Genomic DNA, 20,129 nt, shown 5'->3' on the forward strand with positions numbered 1-20,129 from the left:
ACTCAGTGTGTGAGAGTTGCAGCCGTACATATTAGTAACAATATGAATAGAAACACTAGACAGTGTTCATCTGCATCAGCAGCCTGTGCTCGTGGATTCAGTTCTATCATTCTGGAATCCAGGGCCACAAAAATCTCTCTGAGGACCACAAATGGCCCACGGAGCAGACTTTGGACTCGCTGAACTTTGAGACCTTGACACGATCCTTATCTCTAATGGCTGGCTGTAAAAGGTCTATGGCTGAGACTTTGGGTTGTTTATCAGTTCTCATCAGATGAAGAGGAAACCCAAATCGGTTGAGACTGGATCTAATGTGGACAGAAGAGAAGAAACAAACTAAAGTGTGTGAATCAGGTGAGTTGTTCTTGTTCTCATGTCAGAGAGAACTTTCCTCTCTGGATCGTTGCTTTGATTCACCTTCAGATCAAACTGCTGCGTCACGTCTCACTGTCTCGCTTCCTGTTGGTTCTCACTAGAAAACACACTCGCTGTTGTTTTCTTTAGTGGACAATCCCAGTCCGTCTAACTGGTTCTTCTCTGGCTCTGACTGACTGAAGAGGAAGATGGACGTTTATGCAGAAGAAGAGGAGAACAGAGCAGAACCTTCAGGATCCAGCTGTCCTCCTATGAAGAGCAGCTCCTCCCAGCCCAGACCACCAGACCTCAGTGGAGCAGAACCTCCAGGGCCCAGCTGTCTGTCTATGAAGAGTGATCGGTCCAGGGATATGCCTCCAGACCTCAGTGGGCCTGGACCTTCAGACCCAAAGTAAGAAACGTGTTGATGAAGCTGACTGACCTTCTTTAGGTTTCTCCTCTCTGATGTCCATCATCTAGAGAAGCTTTCATCTGACTTCAGTTACAAACATGAAACCTTCTGATTCTCTGCAGCAGTTTGTGTGTTCAGAGCTTCTGAGATGGTTTCATCAGATCTTCTCACTGACTGATGTGATCTGAGTTACAACATGTTTGTGTTTCAGAGGTCAGAACCACAGATGGAGAGCAGAACCTCCAGGACCCAGCTGTCTGTCTGTGAAGAGTGACCGGTCCATGGATCCTCCTCTAAACCTCAGTGGACCTGGACCTTCAGACCCAATGTAAGAAAACAGTTTCTAACTGGTTCTTCTGACTCCTCAGACAGAAAAAGAGGATTTGTGGTAGAACTGATGAACTAGTGGAGCTCTGACCAAGTAGAGCAGGTGAACAAGCAATTGTTATCAGAGCATCAGAACTTTTATTGTTTGGTCTGAAGATGTTTCTCCAGAATCACAGCAGGATGAATGTTTCATGTGAAAAGTCCCACATCTGGAGCTCTATGCAGGCTGTTTGCTGCCAACAAGAAGCTTCCAGAACATCAGGAAGAGTCCAGCTGGTGTACGGTGATGAAAAGAGGGCTGATCAGAGAGAGGAAGAGAAGTTCTGTTGGTGAGAAGGACCAGCTGTCCTGCTGTTTTTATTCCATTGAGGTTCTGCTGCAGCATTCAGATCTGCTCTGTGTCACATTTCTCAGCAGATGTTGGTCTGCAGGAGGTTCTAGAAGAACATCGGCTCAGTCTGAGGAGCAGATGTGAACGTGTGACTGAAGGAAGTGATGAACCAGGAAGTAGAACCCTCCTGAACAGGATCTACACTGAGCTCTACATCACAGAGGGACAGAGTGAAGAAGTTAATACCCAACACGAGGTGAGACAGCTGGAGACCACTTCCAGGACCAAGAGGCTCCATGATGCTCCAATCAGGTGCCAGGACATATTTAAAGCCTCACCTGATGAAGACGAAGACACAGACAATGACCAACATGAAGATAAAGTTAAAGCCATCAGAGTGGTTCTGACCAACGGCGTCGCAGGAGCTGGAAAAACCTTCTCAGTGCTGAAGTTCACTCTGGACTGGGCCGAGGGCTTGGAGAACCAGGATGTCCATGTGATGCTTCTGTTTTCATTCAGGGAGCTGAACTTGATCAGAGATGAGCAGCACAGTCTTCTCACGCTGCTCCATGTTTTCTATCCAACATTCCAGAAGCTCCCAGCAGAGAAGCTGGCTGTCTGGAAACTTCTCTTCATCTTTGATGGTCTGGATGAAAGCAGACTTTCACTGGACTTCAGCAGCAGTCAGCTGCTTTCTGAGGTCACACAGAGGTCATCAGTCCAGGTGCTGCTGACAAGCCTCATCAAGGGGAACCTGCTTCCCTCGGCTCTGGTCTGGATCACCTCCAGACCTGCAGCAGCCAATCAGATCCCTCCTTCATGTGTCCACAGGGTCACAGAAGTACGAGGCTTCACTGACTTGCAGAAGGAGGACTACTTCAGGAGGAGGTTCAGTGATGAAGAGCTGTCCAGCAGAATCATCTCCCACATCAAGACCTCCAGGAGCCTCCACATCATGTGTGGAATCCCAGTCTTCTGCTGGATCACTGCTACAGTTCTGGAGAACATGTTGTCTACAGAGCAGAGAGGAGAGCTGCCCAAGACCATGACTGACATGTACTCACACTTCCTGCTGGTTCAGACCAAGAGGAAGAAGAACAAGTACCATGAAGGACCTGAGACCAGTCCTCAGGAGCTGATGGAGGCTGACAGGGAGCTTCTTCTGAAGCTGGGGAAGCTGGCGTTTGAACATCTGGAGAAAGGAGACATCATGTTCTACCAAGAAGACCTGGAGCAGGCTGGTCTGGATGTCTCAGAGGCCTCGGTGTTCTCAGGAGTTTGTACAGAGATCTTCAGAAGAGAGTGTGTGATCTTCCAGAAACCAGTCTACTGCTTTGTTCATCTGAGCGTTCAGGAGTTTCTGGCTGCAGTCTACATGTTCCACTGCTTCAGCAGCAGGAACACGGAGGTGATGGAGAACTTCCTGGGAGGAGACTACAGAGACTCATCTCTGGAGAACTTCCTGAAGAGAGTGATGAAGAAATCTCTCAGCAGTGAAAACGGCCACTTGGACCTGTTTGTCCGCTTCCTTCATGGCCTCTCTGTGGAGTCCAACCAGAGACTCTTAGGAGGTCTGCTGGGTCAGACACAGATCAGTCCAGGAACCATCCAGAGGACCATCAACAACCTGAAGGAGATGAACAGTGATAGAGTCTCTCCAGACAGAAGCATCAACATCTTCCACTGTCTGATGGAGATGAAGGACCTCTCAGTTTATCAGCAGGTCCAAAACTTCCTGAAGTCAGAGAACAGATCAGAGGAACTCTCAGAGATCCAGTGTTCAGCTCTGGCCTACATGCTGCTGATGTCAGAGGAGGTTCTGGAGGAGTTGGACCTGCAGAAGTACAGCACATCACCACGGGGACGACTGAGACTGATTCCAGCTGTGAGGAACTGCAGAAAGTTCAGGTGAGTCCAGATGTTGTGATGATGATCATCAGTAGTTATTAGAGCTGCTGAGTTTAAACAGAAAATAAGTTTAGTGAATGAAAACGACAGAAAAGTGAATCAGAAGGTTTAGAGTCTGATTCTGGACAGATCATCTCTCTGCTGCCTCTTTCTGCATCAAAGCTTGTTGAGTCAGAACCTGGTTTGTTTGGTTCCTTTTTCAAGAACAAACAACCAACGCATCCCTGCTTTCTGATAGAGTGTGTCCACACACACACCTCACTGTTCCACACCAGAGCTCTGAGTCCCAGTCCTGCTGGAGCTCTGATGGAGTAAAGCTGGACACCAGCAGCATGTTCCTGCATGTGCACGTGAAGAGGTGGAGCTGACGGGAACAGGAAGCTAAGAGATCATCTCTGTTCACTGAGCTGAACTCCGTCTAAAGGCTCTGAGCTCAGATGGAAACTAGAAAACAGTCCACGTGTTTTTCTACAGCAGACGTGTTGATTCTGACTCTGGATCAGATCCTGCTGACAGACTGTGGACATGATGGATGTTCCCTCCTTCATCTGCAGATTAAAGGTGTGAAAGAGACTGGACAGATTCACTGGCTCATGTCAGACAGTCAGATGGAGCAGATGAAGCACAGATGTGAAGAGCAGATGTTCATCTGATGATGACATCACTGTTTAGTCATCATCGGCTTTCAGGCTGTTTATCAGACAGATTCTCTGATTTTATTACAACTGACTTTAACTTTTCTCCATCACAGAGCTGCTGGTCCTGTTCCTGGTTCTGGACTCTCTGAGACTTACTGTGAAGTTGTGTCCTCAGCTCTGAAGTCCAACCCGTCCCATCTGACAGAACTGGACCTGAGTCAGAACCAGCTGTCTGATTCTGGAGTGAAGGTTCTGAGTTCTGGACTGGAGAGTCCAAACTGTAGACTGGAGGTTCTGAGGTCAGTTCTCTGCAGCTGTTGGAGGTTTTATGTGTTTGACCTTTAACCCCTTAACCCACATCTGCTCCAAATGCAACCAAAACAGCACATGTACCTGAGGGATCGTCCACAACCAAAGAAATGATTATTATGGGAACCATCTGTGCACAGCTCTCTCTGGCCTTGAATCAGGTAGAAAGAAATATCCTGTCTGTAAATCCCAGAAAGCTTCATTCACCACACTAATAAAGAAAGCATTAATCCCACGTGTCCATCAGAAGCTTTTCTCACTGGTAACAGACTCAGATTAGCTTGACTACAGGAGGCCATTAGGGGGCGCTGACACCAAGCCTGCACCTTTAGGGTGGCTCGTCCCCAAGAGACACACTGAAAGCATGGATCATGTATGAGCTCACCATGTTCAGGTCAACACACACCTGCTACTTTAATTACAGAGAAATGACATTAGATCATCTGGGATTAAAAGCAGGATGTGGCACAAGATCATGTTCAGAGGATTAGTTTCATTTGGTTTAAAGCAGCCATGACAGGCCTGTTGTTGCTGAGTAATAAAATATTCATTTAGTTTATTTAAATGTTCTGTAACACTTTACTTTAAAGGGTCCCTTTATTCATGCTGTTAGTGCATTATTAAGCATGAATAAACTATTGAATACAGTATTAACAACTGCTTCATATGAATGTTAACATGAAGTCATGCATTACTAAGCAGATAGCAGCACTGACACTCATCCCATACATGCAGCTGTTGTGTGTGTGTGTGTGTGTGTGTGTGTGTGTGTGTGTGTGTGTGTGTGTGTGTGTGTGTGTGTGTGTGTGTGTGTGTGTGTGTAACTGGGATCACTACTGAGTGGTTTAAGTACGTTTTTACTCACAATGCTAGCTGGTCCCATTCACTTACAGTGTTTTATGCTAAGCTAAAGCTAAAGGAGTACAGCCGGGTCAGGCGAACGACTGGGCTGGTCACAAATAGTTTTTTTTCCCACTTATCTAACTCTGGGAAATATGTCAATACACAGCATTTAAATGTTGGGTGTAATATCCCTTTAAGGACAGTTAATGGTTAATATCAGGAACATTAATAAAGGGATCCTTGTTTATTAATGCTTAATAAAGCACCAAAATGTTTCTAAAGGGCCCCTATTGTAGTTCATGTTTCTGTTTTAACCTGTGTCCTGTTGACTTCAGCTCTCTGCTTTTATTCTTTATTCAGGTTGAAGTTCTGCAGGTTGTCAGAGATCAGCTGTTCTTCTCTGGGCTCAGCTCTGAAGTCCAACCCGTCCCATCTGACACAACTGGACCTGGGCCGGAACCACCTGTCTGGTTCTGGAATGAATGATCTCTGTGGTTTCCTGGAGAGTCCAGACTGTAGACTGGAGGTTCTGAGGTCAGTTCTCTGCAGCTGTTGGAGGTTTTCTGTGTTTAACCCTTTATAGGGCCAACGTCCATACACTTCCTCTCACATCATGTTCAGGTCAACACACATAAATGATGTCCGTGTGCTTTTTCACGAACTCTTAGAATTACGAGATTTCACCCAAACAATCATCAGAGATCAAGTTAGTCACGGTTTGCGTCATGGCACCATTCCACCAATCAGGGCAGAGCTATAACAGGTCAACTGTTGGTGTGTCTGCAGAGCCAGAAAACTGCTGGTCTCCTCTCGTGTTTACGGTCAGATCTCTAAAACTAACAACGCTAGATTTATGAAAGTCTCACATCACCAGGTTGACTAGTTGTGCTCAATAAGGATACATGTGTTGTAAATGTTAAACTCAATAATGTTGGTGAAATCTCAGCATGAAAATCAAATCTGCCACACTTGTACACACGCCCTGAACAGGTTAAAGAAATTATGAATATTTTAGGTAAAATCTGTTGTTTTTAGACATAATCTTAATATTCTTGGTAACAGTAATAATAACAATTATGATATAAAATTCATTTAGCAGCTCTAAGCTAAGATTTCTCTGGAAAATGGAGGACAGTTATTGCACCAACCAATCTCACCATCAGTGATGATGATGAACAGGAGGAAGATGATGATGAGGCAGATCCTCACATATAAAATATTCTAAATTATTCTAATAATCTATATTAGATCAGAAATATTATCTATTGTTCAATAACATATCAAAATATTCCACATTAATATCATTTTGTAAAATATTCTATATTGTTTAATAATGATGTTTAATAATTAATAATGAGAACGGAGAAGGGGGCTCCCACCTGTCCTCAAGGGACATTTGCAGCGGGATATGCACTCGATTCTTGGGAGGTCTGGCGAATCGTGTGCCTCTCTCAGTTGTCCATCGAGGACGTGGAAGATTTGAGGATATTCGGCCTGATGATCACTGGATTTCTTCTGATTGGAGTGGGAGGATATCTGGTTTTCTGGAAATTTGGGAAGACGGGAGCGATTGGAGTGCGACCAGTACCCACGGAATGTGCCGCCCGTGGGGTGACCTCACAGACTGGGATGTTACTCGAGGTGAACCGTAAGCTGGACAATGTCCTCGCAGCGTTGCCTGTGTTAGTGTGCAAGATGGATGTCATCTCGGAGAGGGTCGCCGGATGGTGTGGGGATGTTTAGAATGTATAATTGGCTTCACTGGTGGACATGAATGATCACTTAATAGACTCCAAGGCAGAGAGGAAAATTATCTCTGTCTGCCCTAAACAAAGTCTTGTTTATCCTTATCTGACGCCAAGGCAGCCTCCAAAGCTGCCATCAACACACCCCCACGAAAGGAGGAATGCTGACAGATGCTGTGACCCGACCTTCGCCCCCTGCCTTAAGATTGGGACTTCTGCTTCGAGGTCATCAACCTGCAGGAAACTCAATGTGCTCTCTGTCCCTCATCGCTCCCTCCCACCTGTTTGACTGCAGCTGTGAGCGCCGTACACTGGCAGCTCCCGTTGGAGGATTCAGGACCCCCCCCCCCCCCCCCCCCCCCGCCTCCCTATCGGAGTCTGATGCTTTGTAACTGTGATGTTCGTGCTTCTATTTTGAGGAGTTTTTTGTATAATAGAGCTACTCCCTGCTGGGACTAACTCTGCTATGCCTTTTTTACCTTACCCCAATTATCCTCATGTAACACCAGAGACATAATAAGATACCTTTCGTCAAACATTTTGACAGGTCTATTGTTCTTTGACCTTTTTGACCTTTCAGTCCTATTGTTCATTTTGACCCTTGACCTTGCCCCCCTTTCCTATCATTAATCAAATGGACAGGTGTATTGTTCAATCCATGCCCCCCCTTCCCTATCATTAATCAAATGGACATGTGTATTGTTGATCGTCCAGATGGCTTAGACCCCCCACGCCGCATCATCAATGGCGTATTGTTGAACGTCCAGATGTCCATGATCCCCCACGTCATAGGCTAATGTGTGTAATGGCGCGTGAAGTTTCTTATTGTGTTACCCCAGTGGTTCACACAGCCCCCTCCCTTCTGAGTGTAATCCTATAGTGGATAACTCTTTAAAAGCTCAGATCGTGTCCGAATGGTGAAAAGCCGAGCTCTAAGAAAAAATGATGAACCACGAGGAGATGCATGAAGCACCAAGCCACGAGGAAGAGGTGTCTACTACATCCGACGCTTCAACTTCAACTCAAAAAGTGAAAGAAGAGAGCGTGGATACGCCGCTGTCAAAAACCATGCTTTGTGAAAAATCCATCGCTATACATCAGATGCCAGCTGGAATTGGAGCTCCCCGCAAATCTACATTCTACATCTGCAGAGTGCAGGTTCCTCCTTTCAGCGGTAAAGAGATCTTGGAGCAAATATGGCAGTTGGAACCTTACGGCTATACCGGTAGTTTTGGGTACCGGTTCAGCTACGACACTAAGGAACTGTGTTTAATCCAAGATGTGGCTGAGGGGGAACCTCTTAAATCCTATTTATCAAACTCACCAGCGGTTCTCTCCTACAACGACTGGGCTGTGCTCAGGCTGGCTGTTCCACGCAAGGTGTACAGAGATGATGATGAGAGACCTTGTCCGCCTGTCAATCGCAGCGGGCCGCAAGCTCTTCCAACGTTGGATGAAATCCAGAACGCTGTGACAGCATTCAGCGCTTCATGGGAGGGGGAAGAGGATGCTGATGGAGAGTGGATGTTCAAGGCCTCGGTCCGTGTGAGAGGATTTGAGCTCTTTTTTGTGCTGGAAAATGTGCATTCTGTATGCGGAATTTACCGCCTTCTACAGGTTGTACCTTTCGAAGCCTGGTGTGAAAAAATAAATGAAGTGGAGGATCGTATTACTTCACTTTTTCGTACCAGCCGCTGTTGGAACGACATTCTGACAGTGCGAAAAAAGCTGGAGTTCTAAGACTTGCCTTAGGAGGAGGAGGATGTCGCATCATACCACGCCCCCCCACCCAGCACTAGTTATAAAGAGCTTACAGTTAGAAACCATTTCATCCAGACGATCTAAGGCATCAGCATGACGGGGTTCTACAATCAGACGACCCTTAAAGACCTTTGGAGCCCACCACCGAGCTGGGTACTAATGGATTCATCACCACCGAGATACAACACCAGTCCGAGGTCCAGATCGCTACCATCACCACCACCGCCGAGATACAACGGCAGTCCGAGGCCCGCATCGGCACCACCGTGTTTTCCAGAGGATAACCTACCACGACTCCCCACCATCATGGAGGTTCAGGAGAACGTACCATTCAGGCCCTGGGTCGACGGGGCTGATCCACCTTTGGTGACATCAAACCCTGAGCCGCCGCCAGGTCATGAGGAGGAGGAGGAGGAGGATGTGCAACCCCTCGACATCCAGAGCACCGATGAGGAGCCTCACCGTCTGCCTGACTGGGTGTTTTCAGAAGACAAAGTAGACCGTGTGAAAATGGGTCTTCTTCACTTGGTCAACATGGCGATCAAAGCTCACTTACCAACCATCTGCCACGGATGCAAGATCGATCACCCCAGTCAACGGCAACACGAATGTCTTTACGTAGCTGAAAATGAATTATTTTACGATTTTCACTTTATGGACATTATTCGCAGGGTTTTAACACCTAAACTGATTCCGGCTCTTCAAAATTTTCTCAGTCTGCACGGCTTCCAGCCTCTGGACACTGAGATTCTGTTCACCATGGCTGTGACGCAGCTGCACGGATTCAGGGCTGTGATGCCCATTCACAAAGACATTTTTCCGGTGTACGATCGCCTGTCCAAAGCTGACCTGGACGCGCTGTCCGGGGTGGTGATGGAGTGATCGAGCTGCGGAGGGTCTCTTCTACAACTTTATTATTATATATGACGACAGTATGATTAGATTTTAGTTCTGACTAGTGTTTAGATTATATTTGACGACAGTATGATTAGACTGTGTGATTTTATTCATTATATTTGACGGCTGTTGTTTTTAGTTCTGACTAGTGTTTAGATTATATTTGACGACAGTATGATTAGACTGTGTGATTTTATTCATTATATTTGACGACTGTTTTTAGTTCTGACTAGTGTTTAGATTATTTTTGACGGCTGTTTTTTACAGTATGATTAGACTGTGTGATTATATTCATTATATTTGATGACTGCTGTTTTTTACAGTATGATTAGATTTTATTTCTGACGGTAGCGTCATTAGATTTTAGTTCTGATTAGATTGTGTGATTTTATTCAGCTGTGTGTACAATTTATGAAATAAAAAGAACTAATGAAAACAAATATGCATCATTTTTGCCAACCATTCATCAGAGATGGAGGAGGTAATGAAAAAAGTTTATTTTACACCAGAACATCAGGGTAGTTACGGTGGTGTGGAAAGGTTTAGAACCGGTTTACAACAAGATATTGGGGAGAAAGTTTCATCGGATAAGGCTCGCGATTTTCTCTCAGAACAAGACGCCTATACACTTCACAAACCTGCAAGAGTTCATTTTCCGAGAAATAAGGTTTTTGTCTCAGGGCCGCTAAAACAGTTTCAAGCTGACTTATGCGACATGCAGGCCTTGTCAAAATCAAACGACGGCTTTAATTACCTATTAACCGTCATAGATGTATTTTCAAAGAAAGCCTATGTACGAGCCCTGAAAAACAAATCGGGGAAAGATGTTACAGAAGCTTTTGCTTCAGTTTTGAAAGACAGCGGTGTCCCTAAAAAATTGCAAACGGATTCCGGTAAAGAATTTTTTAATAAGAAATTTGAAGCCCTCATGAAGAAACACGAAATTGTGCATTTTGCCACAGCCAGCAGCGTAAAGGCCAGCGTTGTGGAGAGATTTAACAGGACTCTAAAAGGTAGAATGTGGAGATATTTCACAGCCAAAAACACCCATCGCTACATAGATGTGATTCAAGATTTGGTGAAAGGTTATAATCATAGCTACCACACTTCTATCAAAATGGCCCCCTTTGAAGTTAACACGGAAAATCAATGGCAAGTGTTTCGCAACCTTTACGGGACCACCGCACCGAAGCCTGCAAAGAAAATGAAGTTTAACAGGGGTGACGTTGTGAGAATCTCCAAACTCAGAGGTGTTTTTGATAAAAAATATGAGCAGAGTTTCACGCACGAGCTGTTCACAGTGGACGAGTGTCTTCATCGAGCGCCGCCGGTTTATAAACTCAAAGATTTTGATGGGGAAAAAATTGAAGGGTCATTTTATGAACCCGAATTGCAGAAAGTAAACTTATCGACCGAACGATCCTTCCACGTTGAAAAAATTTTAAAGCGCAGAACTTACAGAGGCCAGAAGCAAGTTTTTGTTAAATGGCTTGGCTGGCCTCAAAAATTTTCCAGTTGGATTAAAGCCTCAGACCTGTACGACGTTTAAAAACAGATACAATAAAAAATGGATCTGAGACAAGAGGAGGGTTTTTATATCACATTGCCCTCTAACGCCAGTAACGAAGTGTTTAAAAATAACACGATTGCCAGTTACAGAACCTATCTAGCCTGTCACATCAATCTCAATGGCAGGTGGCAAGTGGGACTGTCTGAAATCACTTACGTGCACTCGTGGTTTAATTTACCGAACGATCGTGCGTTTGTTGAATGGCGACGAGTGAAAGAACCTAAGAAAATCAACAGAGCTCCGATTACTCCCGGATATTATAAAGCTATCCAAACACTTAGAATGGAATGTGAGACTGCTATGAGAAAGATTGATCCTGATTTCTATCTCATTCACAGATTTCCCGACCCCATTCTCAAATATCAGATCGGCGATGAAATAGAATTTAGATTTTTAGCGCCTCTGGCCTATCTGTTAGGTTTCAACGCGGGTGAGTGGTTGACGCCTGAAGGTACTTCAGGCCTCGATGAACCGATCAAATCGGCGCCTCACCCACCCGATTTAACAGGCGGTCTATATCAATTTTACTGCTACACGGATGTCGTGACCGAGCAGTTGGTCGGCGACGTCTTTGCGCCTTTATTACGTACGGTGAAAGTTGAAGGGACCTTCGGTCACACGGTCACTCATGTGTTTAATCCTGTGGATTACATCAGCGTTTCTACGAATCATATAGAAAGCATTCAAATTGAAATAAAATCTGATCAGAATGAGCCGATTCACTTCTTATACGGAAAAACAACGGTGAGGCTTCATTTCAGGCCCGCACATCAGAGAAATACAATAATATAACGCTTGTGAAACAGGGTGAGAGAGTCAGTTACGCTCGTACGTCTTGCAAACATGATTTATCACCTGCAGAGAAACGATCCCAACCGTTTTATCAATTATTACGTCACTCAGGCCGGTCATGGTTTACCAGGTTTTAGCGGTGTTCCTTATATGTACGGACGTGGCTTTGGATCGATATTTTCAAGACTGTTTCGATTCATATCACCTTTTGTTAAAAAAGGATTTGCTCTGGCTAAACCGCATCTCAAAAAGGCCGCTACAGGAATCGTGTCAGATGTGTTGACGAGAGCCGTCGGTAAAATCACTGACCCTAATGCCCAAGAGGGCTCAGGCCTCATGGTTCTGTCGAGGCGAGTTCGCAAAAGACCCCCCGGCAGGCGTTTAAAGACATCTACATCACGAAGCGACCGGCGCATCAAAGCTCCAGTTACAAAACGCAAGCAAAAGAGGAAGAAGTCTCGTCAGACGGGCTCTGATATTTTTTAATCATGTCACTGCTCCACCACAAATCGTCAGAATGTACGCTGAGTGAACTGGATCTCTTCACCGTACCCATGACTCAGTTGTCTATCGAAGATAAGATCTACAGCGAAATTTTACCCATAGCGGCCCTGACGGACGGCGGGCCTGTAGAATTTTTTGTCCCCGAAGATGGAGAAAAATATTTGGATTTAAACGACACTCTTCTATTTTTGCGGGTGAAAATTACAAACGATGACGGCAGCCCGCTAGATGATGGTGCTGCCACCGGTCTGATTAATTCCCCGATAAACACGATTTTCTCACAATGTGACGTGGTTCTCGGCGATCGTCTGATTTCACAGTCCAGCGCCACGCACCCTTACAGGGCGATCATCGAAACCCTGCTGAACTTTTCTGAAGCGAGTTTGAATTCTCAATTCAGCGCGGGATTGTTCTTCAAAGACACCGCAGGTGCGCACGATTCCACCGTTGTAATTAACGGACGCAATTTAGGCCTTAATCAACGAGCGACTTTTACAGAAAACTCCAGAGAAGTGGATCTGATAGGACCCCTGCATTCTGATATATTTTTCTGTGAAAGACTTCTTTTAAATTCTGTCAATCTCAGAATTAAACTGACACGAGCGTGTGATGCTTTTTGTCTGATGGGGGCGCGTGATTCCACCTACAAGCTGAAACTGATGGGTGCATCGCTTTTTGTGAAGAAAGTTAATATTTCACCCGCCGTACGTTTGGGTCACGAGTCTGCTTTACTAAAAGCAAACGCCATGTATCCGCTCTCACGCGTGACCGTCAAAACTTATTCCATTCCACAAAATTCGAGGATATGTAATCTGGAGAACCTCTTTCTCGGCGCCATTCCTAAATATATCGTCTTGGGATTGGTGGATCACGGGGCTTACACAGGACGTAGAGACCTTTCACCGTTTAATTTTCGCCACATGAATGTGGAATATCTGGCGTTGTCCAGAGACGGAAAACAGATTCCTTCGAAAGCCTTTCAACCTACTTTTTACCAGGGAACATCGGTCAGAGAATTTTATAATCTGTTTACAGCTACCTCCAGACAATTGAAAGATTTGCCTCTATCGATTAATAGGCTGGAATATCAACAGGGGTATACACTCTTTGCCTTTAATCTGAACACAGCGGATGACTCGGAGGCGCTTTCAACCGTTTCCACCAGCAACCTGAGGATGGAGATGCGCTTTGGGGAACTCTGAGAGCCACGGCTACACTCATTGTGTATGCGTGTTACGACTCCATTCTGGAGATAAACTCAAAGAGAGAGGTATTGGTGGATTATTATTAATGGATAATCACGAATTGGACGGTATATTATCGAACCTGCTGGGAGAATATTTTGGTGGCGTGTACGCATCTGATCAGCTGTCTACCGTCCCAAAAAACATTCGACTACCGGCCTACTTTGTGGTAAACACTCATCCTGTCCATTTACCCGGTGAACACTGGTTGGCGCTAGCTGTGGAACAAAATGGCCTCGGGACATTTTTTGACTCTTACGGTCTATCGCCTGAATTTAAATATTACCCTGAAAACATCCTGAATTTTCTAACAGAACGTTGTTCACGAATACAATATCAGGATCATTAGCTACAGAGTTTTGCATCCGACCGTTGTGGCCAGCATTGTGTTTTTTTCCTGTGTCATAAGGCTTGTGGACTTTCTCTGAAACAAATTCTGTCTAAATATCATAAAAATGTAGATAAGAATGATGCTATGGTTTATCATTTTGTTAAAAAATTTTCAAATTGTATCAAACGTCATGATGTATACTTCACACAGGTGAATTGTACTTTTGAAATGTTTAAAGAATGTCACGGACTGTGAAATTTGTTTTGAATAAAGTTTTATTGAACAAACAAGAGAGTTAAGGTGAAAAGCTGATCCATTTCTTCAAAGTGGGGGGGTCGGCCCATCTTGGTGATAAAATGATATCTCTCCTTGGTCTTTTCTTCTTCTTCTTCAAAACACCGTCTTCAGAATCCGGAAGCACACCCCCTTCGTTCCTGAGTTGCGTAATCTGACGTTTCGCTAGCGGATTGGACACGATAGATAAGGGTACATTTTTTTCTACCAGAGTTTTTAGGAAATGAGTCCAACCCGTCGGTTCTGATTGTGGATGTTTTTTTTAACGGGTTGCTGATGCTTTTAATCAAGTCAAGGATGTGTGATCCTTTCTGCACATCGCCTTTATATTTAAATTCCCCCGTCGGAGTCCAGTTTAATCGTGTCATTTTCAGCAAGTACTCGGCGTTTTTTCTTCCGCGTACAGGAAGATTCTGTAGCATTTCATTAATGAGTGTGTCAGCTGCTGTTTCTAAAGCTGACGTAGGCTCAGCCGTCACAGCGGGCGGTTCAGTGGGAGGTGCACTTTCGTGTAAACCACTTCTCAACAGCTTTAAATAACGCTGTAGCAGCGCATTGTATTTTTTAATTTTCTCATACGGCGTTAATCCCGTCTCCTGCATAATTAATTTCATTTCAGAGTCAAGATTCTCTTCAGCCACGTCCCGTATCGTAGGTTTAACAAGCTGACGTAATTGTTGGGGGGTCACCATAAACATTTTTTGAGAAGCCATCGTTTATTTCCTTATTAACCCACCTATCAGTTCGCCGATCAGAGGCGCTGCGGCAGCTAAGAGTATGGGTAGAAATCCGCCTTTCTGGCCGACTAAAAGCTTCTTTTTTTAAAAAAGGTTATGTTATGAGTCAACTGTCTGAGCAATGCTTTGCTTCTAGACAACTTTTGAAATTGATGCGGCGACAGACGAATATTTCCTTTGATCACGTTTAAAGCTATCTCGCACAAAGCCTTGAGAACGTCCTCGGAGCACCCTTTTAAAAACTCCTGACGTTGGCGAGGCTTCATACGTGACAAAGCACGTAGAATCTTGGCATTGCGTTTTATCCGGGCTGACATGGCTCTGTTTTAGACAAATACACCGCAGTGAGCTGATCCGGAAGTAAACCCGTACGAAGACGGAAAGATTCTGGCGTTTCCGCTTTAAAATCCACAATTAAATAACCGTACGGTTCTGACGTAGCGTCTTGAAAACTCTCCATAAAATATCTTTTTTGGGTAGGATATATTTGATTTGCTAAAACATTGATTTGCAATTTATCTCGAGGGTTTTTAAACAAAATCAAATAATTGGTGTTTAAGCTGATGGAACGACTATGTTTTCCTTGATGAAAAACATTTTGAGTGATTAAAATGACGCTCATATTTCTGTGATGTCTCAGCTGCGTAAATAATTTTAACACTCCAGTATGGCTGGACGTTTGAGACATCATGTCATCCAAGATCACCAAGTGGTTTTGACCCGATGGAAATAAATCATCATCGTCGAATGAAAGCGGGAGACCTTGAATGAATCTAATACTTTTATTACAAAGATCATCATACATAGGTTGATAAGATGTAAAAAACCACACGATGTTTTTTGGCATTTCAGTTAAACATTGCATACAATTTTCCAAAATACTTTTTACAAAAAAGGTTTTTCCACAGCCTGACGGACCAGCAATTTGTACACTGAATGGAGATTTCAGTCTAGCGTCAAAATCGGTTTCCATTTTTAATACCCAAATGGTTCTGTACTGCCGTCAGCAAATAACCTCCGCTTATCAAAAATCACACGAAACCTTTTCACAAATGAAACATTCGAGAGAGTGAGGCCTTTTTTATCCCTCTTGACGATCTCCTGCCGAGTTTGCAAAAATATCCCCCTTTCTCCAGCGATGTACCCCTCCACCAGCTGCGCCAAGCTGTCAAAATTGATGTGATCAGATGAAATGAATGACTGTGTGATACCCTTAGCCTTTATCACCACCTGCTGGCGGTCCTGGGTTTTGTAAGCATACGTTTTAGGACCAGCTGAAACAAAATCCACAATGGAATCGCCGTGCAGTTCATCGGTTAAATCCCCCAGCAGCGGTCCTGTTGGTAAAACACACTCATTCTCTTTGACAGAATAAATTATAGAATCTGTATCGTAATAAATGACGCCATTTCCCAGTTTGTTCAACGCATTTAATAATTTCAATCTGGCATAAGTTGTGGTGAAAGCGGCGATAAATATGTTGTTGCTTCTGCCAGGAGTCGTTAGGCATTTTTCTGTCAAACTGTGCTGTACCAGAACGGCTCCTGAAGTGACAAAGCTGAAGAATTTAACTTTGTATTTTCCTGAAAACAGAATGTCAAAAAATTCATGAGGTTTTTGAACAAATGTGGTTTGTACAAGATCATCTCTTTGGCCAAACTTTCCCCAGAGTGAATTGAGACATAATTTTGAAATGGCACGCTTAGCAGGATTGTGTTGAATCTTAGACTCATCTAATTGTATCCCCTGATGAAGTTGGTAGTCCTGAATGTATTTTCTTTTAGACTCATCGTCAATCAATCCTTCAGGAAAACCAGAGGCTTGTTGTTTTTGTTTGAGAAACGTGTTAATGTAACCTGCAAACACGTCTTTACTGCTTTTCTCAAAATCCCAGACTTCAATCATTTTCACCAGACGGTAACCTGAATCCAACGCATAATTGAACTCTACACTCACCCAAACGCCCGTCAAAGCATGTTGAGACGCGCTGTGTGAACAAGAATCAGATTGATTATTCATTTCAGCACATGTACGACATAGTGTAAAAACAAGTTTACCTTTGGATGTTTTAAAAGGCAGAACAGGGAAAAACAGTTTTCTGGGTGGCAAAACGACAGCTTTAATCAAGCCAAAATAGTGACTTGGATCTCTGAAATTTTTAACATGAATTTTGGAATGGCCTATGGGATAAGTCTGTGTGGCGTTTACATAAGGGTACAGACTCGTAAAATCCACATAGTGGATTTTTTCACCGCTCTGAGCCGAATGCCTCAGCCGAACCGGACAAGTTCTGCCTCCATACAGGGCTTCACGAGGTAAAAGAGGAGCTGGCGGGGGGTCAAATCTTGAGACAAACTGTTTCACGTCCAGATCAGTTTTTACCATCTCCTGCCAATCATGTTCCCAAATGAAATTCATTTTTAATCGATGCACAGTTTCCAATGACTGAAGCTTTTTGACGGTTTTGTCATAAATTTCACCAAAAAATATCCCACTTTATACTCCCCCAAAGGCGTTAAAGCGTGTTGAATGTCTACATTTTGACTGCGTGAAACCCATTCCAGCCACACGATGCTTGAACTTGAAAATGGTTTTTGTTGCGGTCGATAGCCGAGCGGACAAGGAATGGCCAATGTGTCTAGTTTTAGGAATGTTGATCTAAACACGCGCATGCAAGCTGAAGCGATCGTGACAGATTTCAGCGGGTCGATACCTGTTTCATTAAAAAACTCCTCTCTGAAAATACCGCATGCTTTACGCAGAATTTCCACATCGTTTCTACAATAAAACACGGCCTCCTTCCTGAAATCAAACAGCTGCTGTTTAGTCACATCGGTGTACCATTCTAAAAATATTTTTTTATGCTCTGGAGACATTTGTTCAAACCCATAATGGCTGACATCTGGATAAGGTCCTTTATAATTCAGATGTTCAAGCGATGAAAATCTGTGAGGAAAATAACCTTTAGTTTTATCTGTAAAGCCCAAAGCAGCTGGAAGGTTGGCTAATTTCATCATGAGAAAACTTAAGGAGTCTATGAATCTCAGCCCAAAATCAGGATCGTGAAAACTCAGGATTTTACAGCCTTGCATGAGTATATTTTTGGGAACAATTTTTAATTGACACATAGCTCTCAAAATTATATAAGCATCAAATCCGCGCGCATTGTGTGCAACAAATGTATAATTGCTGAATTTAGGACGACGCATCTGCATAATAAAATCTTTAATGCAATCTAAACCAAATTTCTCCCAAACGTCGCCTGAATCGGATTTTGCACAGATTAAAAAAGGTGTATGCACACCGTTCTGATCCGTAAACGTTTCAGTGTCGTAATAAATAACCTTTTCCGTTAAACCGTCATCTTTTTTTTCAAGCTGAATAAAACAGCGATGATCATCCGTGACCACCGACTGTTTGCAAACGATGCATTTGGTCACTGAGCAAACGTGCTGTGAGCCATTTCCACCCATGGCGATGTAATAAGTTTGTTTACAAATGGTGCATTTTTTAAACATTTCGCAAGGAGAAACTGCCCTGTCTGCTTGAGGCCTGAAAACAGGTGTTTTGTGAGTTTGAAAACATATTACATTTTGGCATATTCGATTACAATCAGAACATGTGATGAGAGACGTTTCTGTCCGTTTGCATAAATCGGTATTACACACGCGACAGAACCATTTACAATGATGTCCGTTCATGTTATTATAAGGGGAAAAGCACCATGAACAAAAATATTTGGCTCCTAAGAAACCTTTAATATTTTTTATGCCGTAATAATGTTGATTCAGTAGCAAAATGAACAACGGATTTGACCGATCGCTAAAATCTGTTTCAAATTTAGAAATGATTCTGTCGGATCTGTAAAAAATGATTATTTTTCTTTGAACAATATTTTCAAATCGAATCACGTCGCTAAATGAAACGGTTGATTGCTCCTGAAGCCCTGCCTGTTGATGAATATTTTTAGCCACATTCAATAATTCTGTATCTCTCGCTGAGGGATTTAACAGTCCGGCTATGCTTAGCGCAAAACACAACGGCTGATTGGCCTCTGGAGGGCAAATGAGATGGTTTCGTTTTTTATTGACTAATTCGTGATCCAGAATGGTTTCGATTTTTCGTTTCCCGCCGCCAGAAGGGTTATTTATCACCTGCAGTCTGAAATTAAATTCGTTGTCGGCCTCTAATGCTTCATTTGATTGGACTAATAGATCCAGTAAATACTGAAGCTGATTTAACATATTTGATCCGTCATAATTAAAATTAACGTGGTGCGTCGTGTGCAAAGTATTAATTTCAAACTGTACTCTATCATTGGGACGCGCGATCTGGCTTCCTCTTTCAGCAAACCTGCTTAATATTTCCATCAGATTAATATAAAATTCGGCTGGGTCGTTGATTGCTTGAAAAGACACTCTCTCTCTAATTTCACGCTGGTTAAAAGCTGCGTTTACGCTCCCTCCGATCTGCCGGTGTTCTATTTGTCTCAAAATTTCATCTACAGCTTGTGGAGATGGCTCATCTGAATTTGCTAGTATTTGATCGATCTCGTTTACGCGCTGCTGGTGTTCTATTTGTCTGAAAATTTCGTTTATTGTTTCTGATGAAGGCGGATCTGAATTTGCTAGAATTTGATCGACCTCGTTTGAAACGGCTTGGGATGCTAAAATATTGTCTAAAATCTCACTATCTGAAGCTAATTCATCTACTTCACTCAGTCCGCTTAAATCAAACCAGTCAGTTAACAGAATTTCTTCGGCCTCCTCCTCCTCTGAGGGATTTTGGCTGGCTAGAATTCTATCTAACAAATCTAAGTTGTTTAATTCATCATCTACTTCAAACAAATCTGAAAGGTCATCAAACCAATTTTCACTCATGATACAAAAGACAGTAAAAACCTACTAAAAATGAAGAAAAAAAATCTGCGTCGTCCTCCTTTTACAGAGCCAGAACTTGCTGCACCACATCCACCAGGCCGGAGTTGATTTGCAGCAATAAGTATGTCAGCTTCATTCGATTCAATCGCTGAAGTGGCGTAAATCTGCCCCGCTTCTTCTTCTTCAACCGTTTTTCTGATGAAAAAATAAATAAAAATAAATAAAATGAACGAGCTTTTAATAAATTATATA

General features: G+C 43.5%; 1 protein-coding gene across 4 annotated transcripts in view; it reads left to right on the top strand.

Moving 5' to 3' along the window:
- The first annotated feature begins 202 nt into the window (after positions 1–202).
- The window catches only part of LOC107373957 (NACHT, LRR and PYD domains-containing protein 12), a 70,225-nt gene continuing 50,298 nt past the window's right edge, over positions 203–20,129 (top strand). For 3 of the 4 annotated variants that reach the window (XR_011520630.1, XM_054737879.2, XM_070551434.1), the window contains exons 1-7: positions 203–354; positions 477–766; positions 978–1,094; positions 1,319–1,422; positions 1,508–3,332; positions 4,084–4,269; positions 5,483–5,656. Coding sequence is in view for 3 of the 4 variants with exons in the window: in XM_054737879.2 (XP_054593854.2) it covers positions 564–766; positions 978–1,094; positions 1,319–1,422; positions 1,508–3,332; positions 4,084–4,269; positions 5,483–5,656 (2,609 nt within the window). In the remaining variant the exon portion in view is untranslated. Of the gene's footprint in view, positions 355–476; positions 767–977; positions 1,095–1,318; positions 1,423–1,507; positions 3,333–4,083; positions 4,270–5,482; positions 5,657–9,344; positions 9,966–20,129 lie in introns of those variants that run through there. The other variant, XM_054737884.2, reaches the window with a different exon arrangement.

The sequence above is a fragment of the Nothobranchius furzeri genome, chromosome 5, assembly GCF_043380555.1.
Source record: "Nothobranchius furzeri strain GRZ-AD chromosome 5, NfurGRZ-RIMD1, whole genome shotgun sequence".
Classification (NCBI taxonomy): domain Eukaryota; kingdom Metazoa; phylum Chordata; class Actinopteri; order Cyprinodontiformes; family Nothobranchiidae; genus Nothobranchius; species Nothobranchius furzeri.